This window comes from Dipodomys spectabilis, unplaced genomic scaffold (assembly GCF_019054845.1).
Source record: "Dipodomys spectabilis isolate Male_0828 unplaced genomic scaffold, ASM1905484v1 ptg000147l, whole genome shotgun sequence".
Classification (NCBI taxonomy): Eukaryota; Metazoa; Chordata; class Mammalia; order Rodentia; family Heteromyidae; genus Dipodomys; species Dipodomys spectabilis.
Genome location: NW_024870824.1, coordinates 1,223,786 through 1,246,802, shown reverse-complemented (window position 1 = coordinate 1,246,802; position 23,017 = coordinate 1,223,786). Strand labels below are relative to the sequence as shown.

The window sequence follows — 23,017 nt, the reverse complement described above, 5'->3', positions numbered from 1 at the left end:
AACGTTTCTTCCTCCCACCCCCTTTTTTTCATCAGGGCTTTGACTAAAAATTAAAATCTGATTTGCAATCTTTCCTTCTTCCCTAATTTTCAGATAAACTTTCCCAATTGGCCAGTGTAATTCTTCAAGCCAGGGTATTTCAGGCTTGAACCTTATTTCTCTTTGGTATATAGTTTTTTCAACTAAAGTTTCTGAGATGATTGGAAATAAATGTGCAAAAAAAGTGAATATCAGGGCTGGAAATGTGGCTTAGTGGTAGAGTGCTTACCTAGCATGCATAAAGCCCTGGGTTTGATTCCTTAGTACCACATAAGCAGAACAAGCCATCTGTGGTACTGTGGCTCAAGTGGTAGAGTGCTAGCTTTGAGTAAAAGAAGCTCAGGGACAGTCCTCAGGCTCTCAAGCCCCAGAACTACCCCCCCCAAAAAAAGAATGTCATTACTTCATATCATACACAAAGATTAACTCCAAGTACATCACATATCTAAATATTAGCGCTAGGGAAAGGAAAAGACAAAACATATTTGACAAAAGATTTATATCCAAAATATATACAGTAGCTTTTACAATGTAAGCCTAAGTTTTTAAAAAGGATAAAAAATCAAACATATTGGGGAGGAGAGAGATGGGTTAAGAAAGCATAATATAGACTGGGTGATCTTGATTAAAGCCCATTGTATGCATGTAGTAAATATCACAATGAAGACCCTTTGCACAGGTAATTTGTGCTCATAAAATTAACATTAAACATAAATGTATGTAACATCAAACACATGTATGTTTGATTTTTAAAATTACACATCATACAATTTTATACATATACAACATATGTTATCAGTTATCAACTCCACTCCTAGGTATTTACTTAAAAGAACTTAATTCCATAGAAAGATTTGTATGGAATGATCAAGCAGCAGCATTTGTTAATACCTAAGCTAGAAATAATGCAAACATTTTTCTGTTGGTCAGTAAACAAAATGCAGTATGTCCATACAGCAGGATTCTACATAGCAATACACACACACACACACACACACACACACACACACACACACACACACACACACACACGCAGTGATGAGCAGCAAAATCTTATTAGTGAAAAGAACAACACAAGATTGCTTGTTACAGAATTTTATTCATATGAAATCTCACAAAAGGCAAAAATATGGAGATAGAAAATAGATCAGTAGCCTCCTAGGTGTAGGGTGCAAGGTGACTACTTATTTGCAGAAAGGATAAAGGGAATTTAAAAATAGTGCAATAAAAGTATTTGAAAGCTGGAGTGTGGTGATAAATGTACAACTGTACAAATTTGGTCAAATACAATGAGGATATTAAGAGTGGAATAAAGTGGCAGTGGTGAAGGGGTGAGAAGTAGCTGCAGTTAGGACGTGTTTGTAAGACATAGCATCTTAAAGTCTACTCGATAGAATTCTGAATTTAAAAAGTTTTCACCTGAATTGCTGATGACTAGTTATGCTACTCATTAAAACTTGGAACCCTGAGGAAAAGCAGTCTTTGTTGTTGTTGTTGGTTGTGGGATCTGAACTCTAGGCCTGTCCCTCAGCTCTTCAGCTCTACCACTTGAGCCACAGTACCACTTCGGACTTTTTTGCTTATGTGGTGCTGAGGAATCGAGCTCAGGCCCTCATGCATGCAAGGCAAACGCTCTACCACTGAGCTACCTTCCCAGCCCCAATCTTTCTTGACTATAAAGACTTCTTTGGAAATGTTAAGACTGAGCTGCCTAGACACATCAAGGGGAGCACTTTTTTTTTTTTTTTTTTTTTAACAATCTGTCATTCCTTGATTGTAATAGCATACTTCTAGTCTTCATTTGGTATACCACCTGTGTATCTGTGTTCTAGTCTCCCTTTTTACTAGATTGGTTGGGTTGGGGGGGAACCAGCCTAATATAATATGATTTTATAGTACTAATTTACCTCTGTAACAGCCTTATATCCAAGTAATGTTAAACTTAGAGGTACCAATGATTAGTCTCTCAAAATAAACTTGGTGAGTACACACTTCATCCCATAACGATGTGGTATACTTATATTATTTAGCAATGGAAACAACAAAGTACTGACTCATGCTACATCATGGATGAGCCTTGAAACCATGCTAAGTAACAGAAAGCAGACACACAGGTCACAAATTGTATGATCTCATTTATAATAGTGTCCAGAAAAGGTAAATTCATAGAGACAGAATAGTACCAAGAGGAATGAGTGTTAATAGCATAAGTTTTCTTTCTGGAGTGACAAACATACTCTAGAATTAGGTATATTAGGTATTGGTGCTACTGTATAACTCTTTGAGTATATTACAAGGTACTTAACTGCCTCCTAGAGAGGGTGAATTTCATTGTTTGTAAAATATGAATATAAAAAAATGAAGAGAGAAAGAAGGGAGAGGAATGGGGGCAATAAGGGACACAGCAGGGGAAGAAGTGGAAGTAGCTAGTAGTGCCAATATAATGACTGAGTTTTTTTTTTATGAAGAAGTATGAAAACATGGGATAAAGATACAAGTGGGTGTGGAGTTAAGAGAGGATTTTTTTCCAACATAGGAGATGCTCATTTAAATGATCCATCGGAAAGAAAAATAGTGATGATGCAAGGTAAAACAGATGATGTATAGGAACCAGGTAATGGAGTCTACTGTACTGCCACCCTGAATAACTTTCTTTATGTCTCTTCCTTAGGTGACAGATCAGTCAGTAAAAGCATTTGCTGAGCATTGTCCTGAACTTCAGTATGTTGGCTTCATGGGTTGTTCAGTCACCTCTAAAGGAGTCATTCACCTAACCAAGGTATGTACCATGGCCAGCTACATCTTAGTATTTTTGAATATCATTTGGGTGATGGACTATAGTGTTATTCCTTTTTTATTTTTTTTGCCAGTCCTGGGACTTAAACTCAGGGAACTGTTCCTGAGTTTCTTTAGTTCAAGGTTAGCACTCTACCACTTGAGCCACAGTGCTACTTCTTGCTTATTCTGTTTATCTGGTACTGAGGAATCAAACCCAGGTCTTCATGCATGCTAGGCAAGCACTATACCAGTAGGCCACATTCCCAGCCCCTTAAAAAAAAAAGACTGGTTCTTGTAATATTGCTCAGGATGGTCTTGAACATGTGGATTCAAATGATTTCAGCTTCCTGATTTGTGGGGTTACATGCATGTGCTTACTATGCCCAGATTTCTATAATTGTTAAATGCTCTTGTGCAAGGAATTATAAGATCATTATGGAATGGTGTGCTGGTGTTTGAAAAATTAAAGCCAGTTTAAAAACATAATACTAAACTTCTTTTCTGAAATAGAATGCAGTGCCATGCCTTCTCAGGGTATTGAGAATATATGTCAGATGTTGGATTCTATATTAAGGCCAGAATAAGTGCAAAGTAAATTTATTATTAGACTCCACACTATCTACATTGCTAGAAAATCAGTGCAAATCTTGAGTCTTAAAAAGTCAAGTCACTAATCTAGTCTAGTATTTCTGAAAGAAGGCTGTGGTTTACTTTGTCTTAAATGACTGATCAGATTTCATTGCATTTTGTTATTCTGTTTATTGCTCTCTCAGAACATTTTAATCATAATTTTTTAAAATTCATTTTCATATCTGTGGCCTTAACATCTTGGTAGATGAGTATTTTTCTAGTACTATGATACTATTTATAGTGTAGAGTATGCTTGTTTCATGAACAGATTGTGCTATAAGTGTTGCAATGACTCCGTGAGATTTTTAAGATCACTCAAAATTATACTCATTAAAGATAAAACAGATCAGTGTTTTCATGAACAAAAATTATGATACAGTGGTAGTTAAAAGTTGGAATTATTCTCTGTGACAAAGTAGTAGTTACTACAAATGTCTAGATTGGAAAATTCAATTTGCTGGATAGGTTATTCTGAAGTTTATAAGCAAGCATTGTGGTTGGCCTTTTAACAGTTAGAATCTACTGGACTTTTAGGGAAAGCTAATACACGAAGTTTGTGAGGAACATATATTCCTTCAACAAAGTCTTTGCTTTGGATGAAAAAACTTATTTGTGGTATAATAGTGCTTATTTGTTTCCTGGATTCAAATAAAGGCAAGGTGAAATTCCTAAGTATGCGTACATTTTGCTAAACTTATTTTAATTATTTAAATTGTTTCTTGAAAGCTGAGAGTAGAACTTGGATTTTAATAAGATTAAAGTACTAAGCCGGGAGCTAGTGGCTCACGTCTGTAATCCTAGCTACTCAGGAGGCTGATATTTGAGGACATCGGTTCAAAGCCAGCCCGGGCAGGAAAGTGAGACTCTTTATCTCCAATAAACCACTAGCAAAATGGAATGGTGCTGTGGCTCAAGCAGTAGAGCACTCACCTTGAGCTGAAGAGCACAGGGAAAGCATATAAGCGTTCAAGCCCCACGAGCGACACAAACAAACTAAAACACTTTGATTTAAAATATTTGCATTTTAAAAGTTTTTAATGATTATGTGTCTACTAAGTTTATTATAATGTTATATTCATAGTTTATAATTTTAAATATGTGATTAGGGACATTTGATGTACAGAATATGGAGAACAATTACACTAAATATGTTTACTTGTTACATGATTTAAAAAATTTTTCTAACACATGATTTCACTAACTCCGGCTTTCTATGATTTTGCAAAGAGAAGTAAGTGCCATAAGGTAGTCATGCCATTAGTTCCCCCATCTATGAACCAATATATATATATATATATTAAATTATTTAAAGAGTTTCTTTTTTAATATATATTTTTATTGTAAAGATACTGTACAAAGGGATTACAGTTACATGAGTAATGAGTACACTTCCTATCGATCATTGTTACCTGCTCCTTTGTTTTTCCTCTACCATCCCTTCCCTCTACACCTTCCCAACTTCTCCATCCTACTCCCTCCCCCACCCCAAAGGTGTAAAGTTCATTTTCAACATGGTGTCTTATACATCTCATTGTTACAATGGTCAACCTGTATCCTTATTTCAGCATTTTGTTATTTCCTATCCCCTTCTGAAATTAGAAAAATGTATATACAAAATGCAGGGCACTGGAATCAAATACAGTGAAAACAGGGGTTGTGTACCATGGGGGAGGAACATATAAAAAAAACAAAAAAAATTTACACGGTTTACTATAAGTACATTAAAAGCAACAGCAACAAAGATAAAACTTCTGTGTCCTTATCTTGGGGATCATTTCGCTTAGCATCATCTTATATGGTCATATGTACATAGCTTTTGAACTTTTCTGCTTGTCCTAGACATATATTAGTTATTGCAAATATGGGAAACCATGGGACCTATGTTTCTTTGGGCCTGGCTTACTTCAATTAATATGATTTTGATTCTATGGATTGAGGAATCATTGGCCTTGAAGGGACTATAAGAGCTCTCACTGAACTAAGCAATGTAAAACATCTTTATTAAATTTGAATGGAAAACTTTGTCTTATATCTTCTTATTTTCTAAAACCAAGGGCCAAATGACATAAGATTGTGAATAGATGGACAAAATTAATATTAGGATACAGTGTACTTTTGATTTAACTTGGCTTTTTCAGAACATACTATATTTTCATTTGATACATTTGTTGACTCACACCCAGTATTAGGTACATTTTGCTAATATCAAACAGTGTTAGGGTAGGGAATCTTTCTGAATATCTGTGACTATGTAGCTGGGAGCCTAGAAATTGCCATGACAAGATGAATGCAAGTTAAAACATAAAGTCAGATTACCAGACTGCTTTTAGAAACTTAGGACTCCATATTTTGAATAAGCATTTTTAAAATTTCTCTTTACTAGTTAATAGTGTAAAATGACTGATATATACCAGAACTGATTCTTTTTCAACACTGGTGAATATTTCTACTGCATTCTATCTGCTTATAAATGTAAAATCCCTCACCCTTGCTCCTACTTTTCAAAACAAATTCAGCAAGTGGAAATATACAGATAACCTCTAATGTTCAAACTTTTGTTCCTAAATACCATTTGCTGCTAAAGAGACTAGAGGGAACAAGTCAAGGACTCAAAAGCTAAATGAAATGACTTCCACTGGCTTCAGTTCGGATCTTTAAGGATCCTAACGAAAAATTGGCTGCAAGAGATTGAAGAATAATTCTCTCAAAACCATGGGCTTATAATGATACATGCAAAATAAAAGTAGACTATTTCAACCAAGCTGTAACAACAGAGTCCAGATTTATTCTCTTCACTTAAACAACTCCCAAAATGGACAAAATGTAGCGAACAGGTTTTTAAGATACTGGATATCACACAACCAAGAATAATGATCCCTGAGATATGAAAACAAATGAGGAATTCTGTGGTCATATCAGATTCCTGTACTGAAAGAATAACCAGATTGTAACAGGCGATGTAACTGAGGCAAAATTCAGTGAATTATTTGAGATGACAAGACAGAACCTAAGGACCAAGAAGACTAAAGCAGCCAAATTGCAGAGGACATTGTATTGGAATGGAGAGGACTACATAGAGAACACAGAGATCTGGTGGGAGGACAGACTTTCCTCATGCACCCAATTCTAAATAGCCTACTGTAAGGAAGAAATAAAAGAGAAATTAGACAATGTTTGAAATGAATGGAAATGAAAATACAGTGCATCAGGTTGAGTGCTAAATAAATTGCTACTTAGGCAGATTTAATAGAACAAAATATATGTATGAGGAAAAAACATCTCAAATTGATGACCTCAGCTTCTATTTTATGAAGCTTGAAAAAAGACCAAATTGAAATACTAAGAAGCAGAAAGAAGGAAATATTAAAAATCAAAGGAGAAATCAAAGGAGAATTAATGAAACAAAAACCTGGTTCTTTGACAAGAGAGATAAAATTGATAAATCTGTAGTCAGACTGATTAAAACAGGTAGAGAAAATGAAATTTCCAGTACCCTGACTCAGAAGGATGATAAAAATGACAATTTTTCAGATATTAATAGGACAGCCAGAGCAATATTAGGAACATCTTTAAGCATTTAAATAAGACTATTTGGATGAAGTGAAAAAAATATATTTGAAAGACACAAAATCCCAAATGTTGCTCAAGAGGAAGTAGCTATTTGTCTGAGTGGCATGTCTGAGATAGGAGCATTACTTGGGCTCAGGAGTTTGGGACCAGTCTGAGCAATATAGTAAGATGCTTATTTCTGAAAAAGAAAAGAAAAAGAAAAAAAGGAAGTAGACATAGATGACCTAAATTTCTCTAATTCTCTTAAATGTTGTCTGTAGTTAAAAACCTTCTCACCCATATTGCCCCAAGCCCAGATGGCTTTAGTAGAGAATTCTACAAAATACTTAATGAAGAATAAAACAATTTCAACATGTCTCCACTAGAAGTGAGGCCATTGTTACCTTGACAAAACTTGACTTTTAAAGAGAGAGTATGGCATGAGCTAGTGATATTTATCTATCATGCTAAATTATAAGCTCAGCACAAAAAATTGATTGTATTGTCATAGCAGAGAAAATAATCAAGAGTAAAAATAACTTGTGGAACAGGAGAATATTACAATGTTATCAAATTACAATTGTAAGGAACTATAACAGTAAGACAATAAATAATCTGAATTAAAAATGGCAAAATGAATGTAATAGACGTTTTTTTAAAAGAAAAAAGATATATTGATAAATGACCAGGAAGTGTAAAACTCACCATTGCTAATCATGAAGGAGATGCAAATTAAAATCAAAATGAACTATATACCTGTAAGAATAGTTACCACAAAAAGTTGATGTTAAGTGAAATGAACCCCAAGGTAAGTATTCAAATGTTTTTGCTTTCATGCAATTGTTTTTAACATATTTATAAGATGATTTCTTTGTTGCTTTCTATGTCCCCCCCCCCCCCCCCCACAGTATAACCCCTGCTTTCACTGTATTTGATGTTGGTATAATTTGTGGAGGGGAGGGAAAAAACAAATCGTTTAAATAGGGATACAGGTGGACCCAATGCAACAAGATGTACAAATTGTTATGTCGAAAAACGAACTTTACAACTTTGAGGGGCTGGGGGGAAGGGGGGGGAGATGGGAAGGGGAAACAAAGGAGGAGGCAACAATGCTTGATAAGAAATGTATTCATTATCTTGCCCATGTAATTGTAGTCCCTCTGTATGGTATTTTCACAATTTAAAAAAAAAGATAACAAGTGTTGGTAAGGATGTAGAGAAGTGAACCCTTGTACACTATTGGTAGGATATAAACTAACATAGTCATTATGGAAAAAAAATGGAGGTTTAGGGCTGGGAAGGTATCTCAGTGGTAGAGTACTTGCCTTGCATGAATGAGGCCCTGGGTTCAAGTCCTCAGCACTACATAAACAGAAAAAGCTGGAAGTGGCGCTGTGGCTCAAGTGGTAGAGTGCTAGCCTTGAGCTGAAGAGCTGAGGGACAGCACCTAGGTCCGGAGTTCAGGCCCTACCACTGACTCTTCCTCCTCCTCCTGCCCCGCCCCCCCAAAAAGGAAGTTTATCAAAAACTGAAGACAAAATTATCATACAATCATTCAGCCCTGCTATAGGATATGTACTCAAAGGAACAGCAATCAGCTGAAGAGAAGTCTGTACTCACATTTTCATTACAGTATCTAATTTATACACACACACACACACACACACACACACACACACACACACATATAGGATTACAAATCTAAAATACATACATAGATCATATACACAAACTGAAATAGTGAAAAAAGGCAAGAAAGACAAATTACTACATAATCTCCTTTCTATAGAGAATAAAAACAGTTGAATAGTTAAAGGGTAGAATTGTGGTTGCTAAAATTGGAGTGAGTAGGTAGATGCTGTTAAAGGATATAAGTGAAGAAAATGTTATAGAAAAGACAATGGAATGAAATGTGAAGATTTTGCTTAGATTCTGATTGAAACAAAGCATCATTAAAACACATCTTTGGGATTATTGAGAAATTTTAAATAAGAATTGTTTATTGAATGACTTTTTTGATTATTGTAAATTTTGTCTGGGATGGTAGTAGGATGGTAGTGGCATGTTTGTTATACAATATTTTAAACTTCCTTTTTTTTTTTTTTTTTTTTTTAAATGCTGGTACTAGGGCTAGGGCACTGACCTTTAGCTTTTTTGCTCAAGGCTGATGCTCTACACTAGAGCCACAACTCCAGTTCTGGGTTTTTCTGGTTAATTGGGGATAAGAGTCTCACAGAAGCCAGGCGCCGGTGGCTCACGCCTGTAATCCTAGCTACTCAGGAGGCTGACATCAGAAGATCACAGTTCAAAGCCAGCCCAGGCAGGAAACTCCGTGAGACTCTTATCTCCAATAAACCACTAGAAAACCGGAATTGGTGCTGTGGATTAATTGGTAGAGTGCTCGCCTTGAGCTGAAGAGCGCAGGGACATTGCCCAGGCCCAGAGTTCAAGCCTCACGAAGGACCAAAAAAAAAAAAAAAGTCTCACAGACTTTTCTGCCCAGGCTGAAACCACCATCCTCAAATCTCAGCTTCCTGAGTTGCTATGGTTACAGGTGTGAACCATTATCATGGGGCTTTAAATAGCATTAACAGTAAGGATACATAATTGAATATTAGTGAGAAGACACAAGATTGTTAACAAAAAATGAGACCCCTAAAGGAAACAAATAAGTTAAAGTGTTGATAATTCAGCTTGGTTATAGGAAAGCTATTGAGGTTTTTACAGTTTTCAATACCTTTTTAAAATTATTATTATTGTAAAGGTGATATACAGAGGAGTTAGGTAGGAAATGAGTACAATTCTTGTTGAACATTGTTACCCTTTTCTTTGTTTCCTCTTGCTTCCCCCCACCCTCACCAATCCTCCCCCAAGTTGTGAAGTCCATTTCCAACAGTGTCTTGTATCACTGTTGCATTGGTTCAGCCTTTGTCCTTAGTGTCCCTTTTTCTGTGATTTTCCTTCCCATCTACAACTCAGATGAATTTATATACAAGACAAAGGGTACCAAATCAAAAACAATGACAACAGGGGTAAACCAAAGGGGGAAAAAAAAGATGAAAGAAAAGAAATAACTGCATACAGTTATTTCTGTAACTTATAGTTCATTTTGATTAACATCATTTTATAAGGTTATATGTACATAGCTGTGTGGTCCTCTGCTAGAATTATCCTACACATATACTAATAATTATTACAAATGAGGGAAACCGTGGAGCCCATGTTTCTTTAGGTCTGGCTTAGTTCATTTAATATGATTTTTTTCCCCAGAATACTTTTATATTTGAACATTTCCACAATAAAATAATGTAGGGGATTAAAAAAGTTAAAACTGTTGATATTAATCTAACATAAGGAAGTGGTGCTGGGGCTTAAAGTGGTAAAGCACTAGCCTTGAGTGAAAAAGCTCAGGGACAACACCAAGGCCCTGAGTTCAAGCGACCACAGCTGACAAAAAAAAAAAAAAAAAGGTAAAAAGAAACTGGTAATCTAATTGTAGTGTTTAGTATTATACTTGTAAAGAATATATACCATGAAAAATGCTCAGGATACTAATTAATTATAGTGTTATTATTATTTTATATTTAATTAATTTAATTAATTTAATTATTATTTTATATTTAATTAATTATATTATTTCTAAATACTGATTTAGAAATAAATTGAATAATTTGTTGAGTCTGTAATGTCAAAAAATGGACAGTTGTTTTTACATGGAAAACATACCTTAGACATGGCCCAAATTATGAATTTATCGTTACAACAACCATTATGAATTGATTTAAATTAGTCAATAGTCAAGACTATTTGTGTGTGTGAGTATGTGTGTGTGTGCGCACACGCACGTGCAAGCGCTGTGCTCCTGGGGCTTGAACTCAGAGCCTGGGCATGTTCCTTAGCTTCTTGAGCCGTAGTTCTTCTGGTTTCTGTAGTAGAGATAAGAGTCTCTTAGACTTTTCCTGCCATGGCTGGCTTTGAACCACAGTCCTCAGATCTCAGCCTTCTGATTAGCTAAGATTACAGCCGTGAGCTTCCAGCACCCAGATAGTCAAGACTATTTTAAGTGATTATTAAGGAAGGTGGTGAAGAATTTTTATTAAAAATATTTAATTCTCTTTCACTATCTTTCTTCTTCCTTTCCTTTTTTTTTCCTTTTGCTTTCTCATCCCTCTCTCTGTTTCTCTTTTCCCTGTCGTCTTTCTCAACCTATTGAATCTTTTTGTAAACTTGAGTTTTCCTTTGGTCTTATTCTGCTAAAATTAAACCATCTCACTAAACGAATTAATGTATGCAGTAAATATTTTTCTACTAAAATTTCATTATAGGCTGTATGAAAATTTCATGTTTAGCACTAATTAGAGGTAGGTATGTCTTTTTTTTTAGATTGTTGATATATTTTAAGGTTGTGAGTGTTACTAATATTAATTCTGGTGTTAACAGTTGTTACAATTTTATTTTTGCTTCAGCAAAAATAAATTTTAAATATCAATTAAGTTTTTGGGCTATGTTAGGTATAGTATTGGTGCAATTTTGGTTATTTTAGAAAAGAGAGTACACAGCAAAACAAAATACTCAACTTTTGATATTTCTTTTTGACTATTCATGTCTTAAGAACTTTGAAAGACAAACTTACTTTAAAAGTGCTTATGGTTGAAAATATGAAATGTTTTTAAAGAAAAACAAAATTGATTTTTCAGTCAATTTAACATAAGTAACTGAAAGAATGATCATTCAAGCAGCTAACTCAATTTTCATCTTCCTTTTCTTGTTTACTCAGACTAGGAATGAAAGATGAACTTCCTTGCTTTTTTAAATTTCTAAACAACTAGTGAGTTAGAGTGCCTCATTCTACTAGAAGAACATAACATTTTGCTACTTATGGGATGCTATTACTATTCAGTCATAAATCGGCCATTTCATTTCTGGTAAATTATAGATGCTGGGACAATACTTGTATGGTGTAGAAACTACTTTCTTAAAATTCACCCAGCTCTAAAGTAGTCCCTAGTGCGCATGACCTTAATAAAGGGTATAGGTGATGATTCATTACATAATTAATGATCTCAGTTGTCTTAAGAATTTTAAAATGCCTGTAAAATGTCTTTTAGGGTCAACAATGCTAATGGTATGAGTCCTTTACTGTATGGTTGGGAAAAATCACATAATTTCGCTGCCTTGGTTTCCTCATTTGTAAAATGAGGATAGTATTTTTAGTGGAGTTGAACTTTTCAAAAACATGATTTAATTGTCATGTACAAAAGTTCCACCTAACTACTGATCTTTGCATATGTGTAAAATAATAAACATTTTTATGAAAATAAAACTTAATAAACTAAATCTTAAAAGTTTTTATGACTTGTTTTTCTGTGTGAGTGCTAAGGCTAATTTTCTAAGATTAATAGCAATGTTTGCTTTCTCTAAATATAAATTCTTTTTCCTTTCCCTGATGACCTCTTAGGGTTATTTAATGATTTGTTTGGGTTTTAAAAAGCACACTATAAACAACTCATACTATAATACTCCACTGAGCCAGAGGAATATACTGTTTTACCTCATTACTATTATTGCCCAAATTAGCGAGGCTGATTTTGATTTATATAGACAATGTTTATGAAGACTGTATTAATTTACCCAAATTATTGTTTTCACTATGTTAAGGTTGCGATACCTGCTCAATGAGATGACTCCTTATACATTTTGTAACTCTACTCTGGCTATAATAAATATTTATTTATATAATGTTTTTGTTTAGCAGTAGCAATAATAAGATATATCCATATGGCATGAGTCAAATAAATAAATTCATCTTTCAAACAACTCATTTTGTGAAAGTTCTAAGAAATAGTTTTCTTTGTGACACCTCTCCTTTCATTCCTTTGATAAAATGGTTGCTTCAGGCTTTTTGTCTTTTTTTTTTTTTGTTGTTCAGTTGTAGGACTTGAACTCAAGGCCAGTTCACTGTCCCAGAGCTTTGTGCTAGTGATCTACCCTTTTGAGCCACAGCTCTACTTCTGGTTTTCTGGTGGTTAATTGAATATAGGAATCTCACAAACTTTCTTAAAAGCCCAGGCTGGCTTTGAATCACAATCTTCACATCTCAGTCTCCTGAGTAGTTAGGATTACAAGCATGAGCTATCAGTACCTGGCTGTATTTCAGGCTTTAAGATAAAAATAAAATAAAATAAAATAAGTGATTGCAGTTTTTTCTCAAAGGTCTTTCTTAGATTTTGTCTTTATACTTTATATATTATTTCATTATGCTTATATTATCTTCAGTTTGATTCTTCATTTTTTAATCACACATTTATGAATTGGAATTAATGTTGCCAATAATTTTCTAGAAAAGGACTTCAACTCTACTTTTTTCTGATCTCAAACACATGAGGTCAGTCTTTACCTAAGAATGATATTTTTAGTGGTACATTCACATTTTTTAATACTTTCAAATTCATTCATATTATTTTTTGTGATGGGAATTTTATTTGATTCTATGCAGTCTTGTGATTTATAAAGCAGTAGTAATAAAAATGAAAAGGGATCCATTTCAAAATCAGTGTTACAGAATGAGAAATCAGATTTGAAGCTTAATTGGAATGAATTAATAAGTGAGGAAATATGCTACTGAGAAAAAAGTAAATAAACAGTATTTTAAAGTAATAGACAATTATAGAATTAATTAGAATTGAGTTAAACACAAAATTGATTAAAACATATACACTTAAATTTTTTTTTTTAGTTGGTCATGGGGCTTGAACTCTGAGCCTGAGCACTGTCCCTGAGCTCTTCAGGTCAAGGCCCAGGGCTCTACCACTTGAGACATAGTGCCACTTCTGGTTTTCTGGTGGTTTATTGGAGATAAGAGTTTTATGACCTTTCCTGCCTGCTGGGTTTGAACCAGGATCTTCAGATTTCAGCCTCCTGAGGATTATAGGTGTGAGCTACCGGTGCCTGGCACACTTAATGCTTTTGAACACTTAATTTATGGTATTCTATACGTGATGTTAATTTAACTATCTCAAGCTTAGACACCATTTTTTCTGTACCAGGAAGGCTTTATGTGTCACGGGAAAGTGTGTGCTCGTGTACACAATACTGTGTGGGTTCATATGCATACTCCAATGTAGTTCATAGACTGTGCTAATTGTCAATTATAGAGAATCTGAAGTTTCAGATTATTCTTTACAATTTTAACATTGTGTGATGTTTATAATGGTGGTCCAGAATATACTACAGGATTCTAAAGGGGCCCCTGGATATTAAAAAGATGTGTCTTTTTTTTTAAGTTACATTCTGTAAAGATAGCTAATTTATTTCCATAGTAATGCTCTGTTAATAGGAAGATAAGGTACTTATGAGACATTAGGATGCTCTGAATTTTTTAACATGAAACTCAATGTTTAACCAGAACCTGGGGCTCCATATTATTGTCCATTATTTTTCATAGTGATGTTTGGATTAGGGTTTGGTTCTGAGTTCTCCTTCTCCAAGCACATTTACCCAATAATAGTGTCCCATAGACACTATTATTGTCCTAAGGCAATTGAGTTCCTCACATATTTGCTTTGCAACCCAGAGGTATCATGGGCATTTGCACAAAAGCTGTTGATAACAGTGTATTTACAAAATCTTTAGGAACATAGCAACTTCCTCCACTGTAGATTTCTCTTCACTTGATTGTATCCCTGTGGGGATGATTGACCATCAATGATTTTTGCAGAAAAAGCTTCTCACTGAAGCTTTGTCTGTTATATTCACTAAGTAATGGTTGGTTATTGTGTTTGAATAGAGGTACTTTTTCGTCATGAAATTGGCTGTCAATCTTGGATTTTTAACAATGAAACAAATACCCCTTTGTCTGAGAAAGCTGCTCAAGTAATAACGTTTACAGCTTTCATCTGGCTGAAAGAAGAACACAAACTTGGTCAGCACTCTAGGTATCTAGGTAAGGTACAATAATACTCTTGCAATTATTCCTGTTTTTGAGTTGTAAAGGACTACCATCAGATGGACTAAGCTTCTTTTCATTGTTGGAAACTCATATTCCTTCTCCTTTCTTTATGCTGCTCCTATGCCTTTTTTTTTTTCCAGAATCTTCTCAGAATCTTGTTTCTTTCTAAGCATGCACTTCTATAGCTATGTTTTATAGGGGATTTCACTGTGCAGTCTTCATTTAGTAGGGGAGAGGATAGTAAAAGACAGAGAGGGAGGAGAGGAGAGAAGAACAGATGCACAACATTTTGTCTTAGATGATGTTGCTGTTAACTACTCTTTCTCTTTCAAGACTTCAGCCTAGACTGGTCAGGTTCTATAACTCCAGCTTATGTTGTTTGACTGTGTGTGTGGCCTGTAGGTTTCTATAACAGTGATTCTTCCTTTTGACTCTTCCAGCTTTGAGGTGTTAGTGACTTCCTGGTCTTGGATTTGGATTATGCTACCAAATATAGGTTGTCTTTTTGGCTTCTCTTCATCAGAATTGCCATTTCCTTCAGAGAAATTTATGTAATTTAACCTCCATAGTATGACTTTTCCTAATTAGTGTTTGATTGGTAGATACCTTATTCCTTTCTGCATGATTCTAGATTTCTTCCATGAGATCACATTTTAAGAGAATAGATCCAATTTTATTTTCTTTCAGGGAGTCTTGTTACAGTTTGAAACAATAAACAAAATAGACGATTAGACATCGAATTTATATTAGACTTAATCTTGCCTTAGATCACTACTACTTATAATGCTGTGTTGAATCTAGATAAGCTATATCTAGAGAGATAAGGACAGACTAGCTTGTATCACAATTCAGAGAAGCAACAAGGCCATGGTAAATGCCAAGCATAGGACAGAGGGCTAGCTTTTAAATTATAGAAAGATAATAACATATGCTCCTAGTAAGGACAAAATTGAAATGTTTTTCTTTTCTTTCTATAATCTATAATGTCAATCCAGGGAAGCAAATGTAAAGTGAGTAAACTAGTCAATGATTACAAAGTAGTTATACAAGTTACTGGTTTTATTTTAGTAGTATTTGGGAGATACAAATAACATTACATCTTATCAGTATTTTTATTTTAGTTTTCAAAATCTTTGTTAGTCTTTTTACTCATATGAGAAAGTGTAATTGGCCTAAAATTCATATTTAGGGAAATAATACATTTATAAAATTTTACCTTAGATGTGCTTTTAATATTGTTATTTTAATCTTACTGAAATTATTTGAAGGTTTTGAACTAAAGGATGGAAAACACTAGTTGAGAAAATAAGATTACAGATAAACAATTCTTTATCAGAGTGTAGTGTTTTAATATATAAATAAAAGGTAGATACTTTTGCTGCTCATTTTGAAAAAAATTCTATTATTTACTTTAATGGTAATATAATTTCATTTTCTAAATTATTCAGTATCAAAGAAAACAGGCTAGATAAGTGACTTACTACCTGTGGAATAGTCTTTAAGCTACATTTTTAACTCTTCTAGCACTTAACAGTGTTGTTTGGGGTTGGGAGGTCAAAAGGAAGAACAATGAGAGGAAGGGTAGATGAAAGTTATGATATTCAATGTATATATGTGAAAATGGAATCAGGAAGAGGAAAGGAGTGGGGTTGGGATAGCGGAGAATGATAGCATTGATTAAGATACATTGTACTCATGAACTGCCATGTAGAGTTGAAACCCTTTTGTACAACTACTTAAAGATTTTTTTAAAAAGTTGACTCTTGCCAGTTATGGTAGCTCACACCTACCTACTTGGGAGGTTGAGATGGAAAGGATCAAGATTTGAAGCTAGTTAATGCAAAAAGTAGGTCCTCAAGTTAGTAAGTCTCAACAGGAAATACTGTATGCAATGGTGTTTGCCCATTATCCAAACTATAAAGGAAGCTCATGTCAAGAGGATTGCTGTTCCAGACCCCATATCAATAGAAAAAGCTGGGCTTAGTGGCCTGAGCCCATCCCAGATATAGAAGGAATTGTAAATAGGAGAATTGTAGTTCAGAAGCATCGGTAAAAATTGAGACCATATCTAAAAAAATAATCAGAGAAAAATCAACTAGAATATGGTGCCTTAGGCAGGAGAACCAGCAAGTAGGAATACCTGAGTTCAAGCCCCAGTACTTCCCCTCATCTCTGCCAAAATTTTTACTATTTTAACATCTGAGTTTTGCTACCTGGAAAGACTACTAGTCTTTCCCTATTCATGGAGGCACTTGGGTAATAACCATGAATAATTAACTCAGACAAAGCTGAAAATGGTGAAATAAATGATTTTTTTTAATATAAATCTGCACTGTGATTTGTTGCAGGTGCAGATTCTGTGACTCCTTTCTCATCAATATGGCGAATTGATTGGTTCACTTTTAGATGATTGGCATCAGATATATTGCTTTCGTTGGCAATTTGGGGCAAGGTTAATATTGGGGAATGTTTTTCTGGTGGCATGAATAGCCCAATGTGGGAAGTAAGTAGCTCAGCTCTCTATATAAGTATTCAGCTGAAATGATGGATGATACTTAAATACCCTTATAGGCTGTAGCTGTTCATGGTAGGAAGACTAATTTCTGAAAGTAAGATGTAGATACTTTTTTTCTTTGAGCTTTGGTTTTAGGCTGAGACACATAAATGGGAATATAAGACTTAAGATTTTTGGGTGAAGGTGAGTGCCAATTGTTTATTACAAACCAAGAAGAAAGAAAAAGCAGCAGGCTCAGAGTTCAAGCCCCATGACTGATCAAAAAAAGATACAAAAAGAAATAAATCAAATTATCTTCTTGTGGTATTGTTTCAGAGATGTAGTATGTGCCTAACATTTTTGGAATGGCAGAAAATAAAAATAGATGCCAGAATATTCTTAAAATTTAAAATCATTAATGCCATTCCTTTCTTTTCCAGCTTCACACATTTAGAAAACAATAAAGTGACTTCACAATTTTATCTTAATGGACAATGTCAAATCTTGATGCCAAGGTATAAGCCATTGTCTTGGGTATCCTCAACTTTTATCTTGGATTAGTGGCATTTTGATACTTAAAAAAATAAAGTTATAAACTTTTATTTAGAATATATTTTCAAGATTTTTGACTTATTGAAGTATGACATCTGGATGTAAATGATGGCAATTAGTACATTCCATGAACTGTCTCTTTAACTTCTTTTTTTTATTTTTTTTTATTTTTGGTATCGTTACAAACCTGGAATGAGGAAATAAAAGAAACATACAGCTAATCTAATTAGATGAAGCGATCGCTCCTTCCTTTCATTTAACTTAATTTCCCCTTCATTTACTTAGGCTTTGATTTTTTTCTTATTTAAGTGAAACAGTGTGAACATTTTATTTTATAATTAAAGAGAAATTCTCATTCTTAGCTCCTGCTGCGAAAAAAGTGACAGGGCTGCTTTGTGCTGCTAACTTTAAGTGCTGTTTGTAGTTCATTCGGAGCTGTAGAAATCTTATCCAAAGAAAAGCAAAGGATTTGGTGAAAAGTCATAGAAGAAAGTCAATTAGGACTATACTGCCTGCCAGAGTGAAAGAGGAGTATCCTTTTTGAATTGGTATTCTAAGAAGCAAAAATCCAGTTAACAAGTGCACTTTTCTGCTGCAGTAGAAAATGATGAAAATGATGGTGAACTTCTCAGAATTCTTGCCAACACATCACAACTCTGACAACTTACAGAGTCTTTTTTTTTCTTTTCTTTTTTGAGTGTTCTGCACTTTGAAAACAAATATGTTGGTAGAGAAGTTGTTTTGCTGCTTATTCTCAAATGGCCACTAGTTGTATGGCATGATAATTTTTAAATTAGTTAATGCTTACATATTAGTAAATCTCGTATTCCAAGAGAACTTTTAAAATCCTTTAACAGCAGAATTGTAGAACCTGTACTTGATATAGTTAGAAATTTGAAGATCAGCTTTCTTGAAACTTAACTGAAAGAAGTTATCCATATAGTTTTGATCCTGATGTCAAATTTAGTAAAAAGTATTAAATACCCTTGATTGAGACATAATACCTAATATTGAGACATAAAGATCAATAAGACATGGTATGGCCTGAAGTCGATTGTCTTCGACTTAAATCAAATTTTTGAAGCATCATGGTTAGCATTTGTGGAAGGATGAGCAGTGTTAGTGGATACACAGAGAGCACAGTCCCCAGCCTTGTCTGTGGGTATCTGGGGGCTTCACTAAAGATGTCTGCTTGGACTGGGAAGGCTGCGTTATATATTGATTGCACCTTGTAAATACCCCACCTCACATGGTTTTGGACACTATTGCTGTTATAAACATGACATATTTCTATTTAGGAACCTTTGATGGCTTCCAAAATTCCTCACAGCAAAATGTAGAATATTTACTGTGGCACAATACTATTGTAGTCTGCATTACCTCTGTTGCTTTGTTTACCTCTTTTGCCATGTCTCTGCTAGTGTCCTTTCTGTTCACTTGGCTCTGGCATTACTGTCTGCTTCCTGACCTTCTCAAATGCTAAGACCAGTTTCCATTTCAGGTGACTTGTGCTGTGCACTTATATCCAGAATTCAGCATGATTTTATTTGTTCCTTAATCTTCAGTGAAAGCATTCTTGGCCATCTATTTAAAATTACACTCCATCTCCCTTCTCTCTCTTTTCCATCCATCTTGCCTTGCCTAATTTTTCTTAATATGTATTTAGCATGGAGAAACTTTTGAAGTGAACTTTGCTCACTTGCTTACTGGCTAGTAATATGAACATTCTGTATACAGGGATTTTTGTCTATTCTGTTGCAGCTAGAATAGTTTCTTGTATGTAACAGGTGCCCAATGAATAAGTAAGGAACTACATGACTACACAAATAATATTGTCATTCTTTTTTTTTTTTTTTTTCCTTGCTGATCCTGGTGCTTGAACTCAGGGCACTGTCCCTGAGCACTTTGTTGCTCAAGGTTTGAGCCACTTGAGCCACAGCTGTACTTCTGGCATTTTTGTGATTAATTGTAGATAAAAATCTTGCCTGTAATTCAGCCATAGAGGAGGGGTAAGTAGGAGTATTGCAGTTTGAGACTGGATTCAAGCAAATTTAAAAAAAAAAAAAAGCAGATTCTTGCGAAGTGCCCAGTAATAATAGCTTACACCAGTAATATAGCTTCTCAGGAGGTTGAGATCTGAGGATCGCAGTTGTAAGACAGCCCAGGCAGAAAAGTCCCCTTGAGACTCTTTTTTTTGGCCAGTCATGGGCCTTGAACTCTGGGCCTGGGTGCTGTCCCTCAGCTCTTGAGCTCAAGGCTAGCACTCTACCACTTGAGCCACAGCACCACTTCTGGCTTTTTTCTGCTTATGTGGTGCTGAGGAATCGAACCCAGGGCCTCATGCATGCAAGGCAAGCACTCTACCACTGAGCCACCTTCCCAGCCCCCCTTGAGACTCTTATCTCCAGTTAACCATTCAGAAACTAGATGTAGAGCTGTGGCTCAAGGTGGTTCATTGCTAGCCTTGTGTAAAAAAGAGCTCAGGGACAGCACCCAAGCCATGAGTTCAAGCCCCAGGACCGACCAAACAAAAATATGCACATTTTTTTTTCCTGAAAAATAACTAATACACAAAAAAGGACTAGAAGTGTGGCTCAGGTCTAGATCATTTGTCTAATAAACAAGACCTTGGAGGTGGGATAACAATGCTTGATAGGCAATGTAATCATTATGTTGTTCATGTAACTGTAACCCCTCTGTACAGTATCTTTACAATAAAAAATTTAAAAAACCCTTTTATTACTGAAAAAAACAAAACAGAAAAATAGAAAGCCCAAAACAAGAGACACAAAAGCCTACAGAGACCATTTCTTCAAGTCCAGTTCTCATTGTTAGAATGAGTGGTTTTTATTGTTTCTATCATACTTTAGGGCAATTTAAAAGCCTTCCAGTTGCAGTTGAGAAACTGATATTCAAAGTTCTGTGATATAATGGACGTTATGTTTAACGTCCTAAATGTAGCTTATTTAGCTTCTTATTCCTCGATAATAGTGTGCCATCCTTAACTAAGCTGTGATTGTAGTCTAGTTGAATAGAGGACACTCTTTATTTCCTCTCTTACTAAGCCATGTTCTTCCCTAAGTTTAGGTAGCAAATTCTTTTTTTTTTTTTTTAAACCAGGGCTGAGAACTGAACCCAGGGCCTTGCAGGCGCCCTTCCGCTGGGCTAAACCCCCATCCCCTAGGTAGCAAATTCTTAAAATTACTGACCTTGTCCAAGCTTCTTGTACATTTAGGCAGAAACTGGTTGTCTCTTAGGCCATTCCATTGCCAGCACTCTTAGTTTCTCATTTTCTAAATTTTCTTCTTCAAGATCTGTGCTGTAATTTTCCTTCCTTTCTCTTTGAGTTGTTGTTGCTGTTTTCTCTCAACCCCAGTTTTCATTACCTTTCTTTCTTTCTTTCTTTTTTTTTTTTTTGGTGGTAACTGTTGTTTGAATTAAGGGGCTCTCCTGCCTGCTAGGCAGGCGCTCATATCATTTGATCCCTTTTTACCTCATCTCTTTTTACCTGAGGTTATTTTCAAGATACGATCTCCCATTTTTCACTCCAGGCTGGCCTAAAATTACAATCTTCTTGACCTCTGCCTCCCAAGTAGTTGAAATTATGTGTTAACCACCACACCTGACCCCAATATTCTTTTTCTTTTATTGGTTGTGGGGCTTGAACTCTAGGGCCTTGGTGCTTCCCTGAGCTTTCATGCTCAAGACTAGAGCTCTACCACTTTGAGCCACAGCTCTGCTTCTGTTTTTTTGGTAATTAATTGGATTTAAGTGTCTCACGCACTTTATTGCTGGGACTGGCTTTGAACCGGTCTCAGCCTCCTTAATAACCAGTATTAAAGGCATGAATCACCAAGCATCGAGCCTTCAAATCTTAAACTTTCAAAGTTTAAGAATGTGGCTTAGTTGTTGAATGCTTGCCTAGCATGCATGAAGCCCTGGGTTCGATTCCTCAGTACCACATAAACAGAAAAAGCCAGAAGTGGTGCTGTGGTTTAAGTGTCAGAGTGCTAGCATTGAGCAAAAGCGGCTCAGCCACAGCGTCCTGGCCCTGAGTTCAAGCCCCAGGACTGAGAGGAAAAAAGATTTTTAATGAAAAGAGTAACAGGTAACAAAAATTAATGAACTAAATCTACACAAAAATGTATGAATGAGAAGTAGTTCATTAGCCCTCCAAGTCTGTTTCTCCTAGGTAATATTTGTGTGTGTGTGTGTGTGTGTGTGTGTGTGTGTGTGTGTGTGTGTGTGTGTGCGCGCGCGCGCTTGTGCACGCATGCGTGCTTGTTTTTATGTTTTTACTGGGGCTTGAACTCAGGTTCTGGGCACAGCTTTCACTCAAAGCTGTAGCTTTACTACCTGAGCCACAGCTCTACTTCTGGCTTTATTGGTAGCTAATTGGAGATAATAGTCTCATAGACTTTCCTTTTCCCATTGGGCTAGTTTTGAGCTATAGTCTTCAGATCTCAGCCTTCTGAGTTAATAGGATTATAGGTACGAGCCATCCACGCCCTGCTTTTAGCTATAATTTAAACATGTCATTTTTTTTCTTTTTCTTCTTTTTTATTTTTATTTTTTGTGAACATACTGTACAGAGGGGTTAAAATTACAAGGGCAAGATGATGAGTACATTTCTTATCAAGCATTGCAGCCTCCTCCTTTGTTTACCCTTCACATCCCTTCCCAGCCTCCCTCCGGCCCCCACCCAATTCTTCCTCCCCCCTCCCCCCACCAAAGTTGTAAAGTTAGTTTTCGACATGACAACTTGTACTTCTCATTGTTGCAACGGGTCCACCTGTATCCTTAAACGACTTGTTTTTCCCCATCTCCTCCACAAATTATACCGACTCAAATATAGTGAAAGCAGGGGTTATACTGTGGGGGAGGGACATACAAAGCAACAAAGAAATAATCTTATAAATGTGTTAGAAACAAATGCATGAAAGAAAAATACATTAAAATACATATCTAAGGGTTCATTTTCCTAACATCACATTATCTGACCTTTTCCTCTTGACTCATACATATAC

At 35.4% G+C, this 23,017-nt stretch overlaps 1 protein-coding gene across 1 annotated transcript in view; it reads left to right on the top strand.

Moving 5' to 3' along the window:
• The window catches only part of Fbxl17 (F-box and leucine rich repeat protein 17), a 460,085-nt gene that overhangs the window by 122,835 nt on the left and 314,233 nt on the right, over nucleotides 1–23,017 (top strand). The window contains exon 5 of the mRNA XM_042691962.1: nucleotides 2,711–2,818. Coding sequence (XP_042547896.1) covers nucleotides 2,711–2,818 — 108 coding nt within the window. The remainder of the gene's footprint in view (nucleotides 1–2,710; nucleotides 2,819–23,017) is intronic.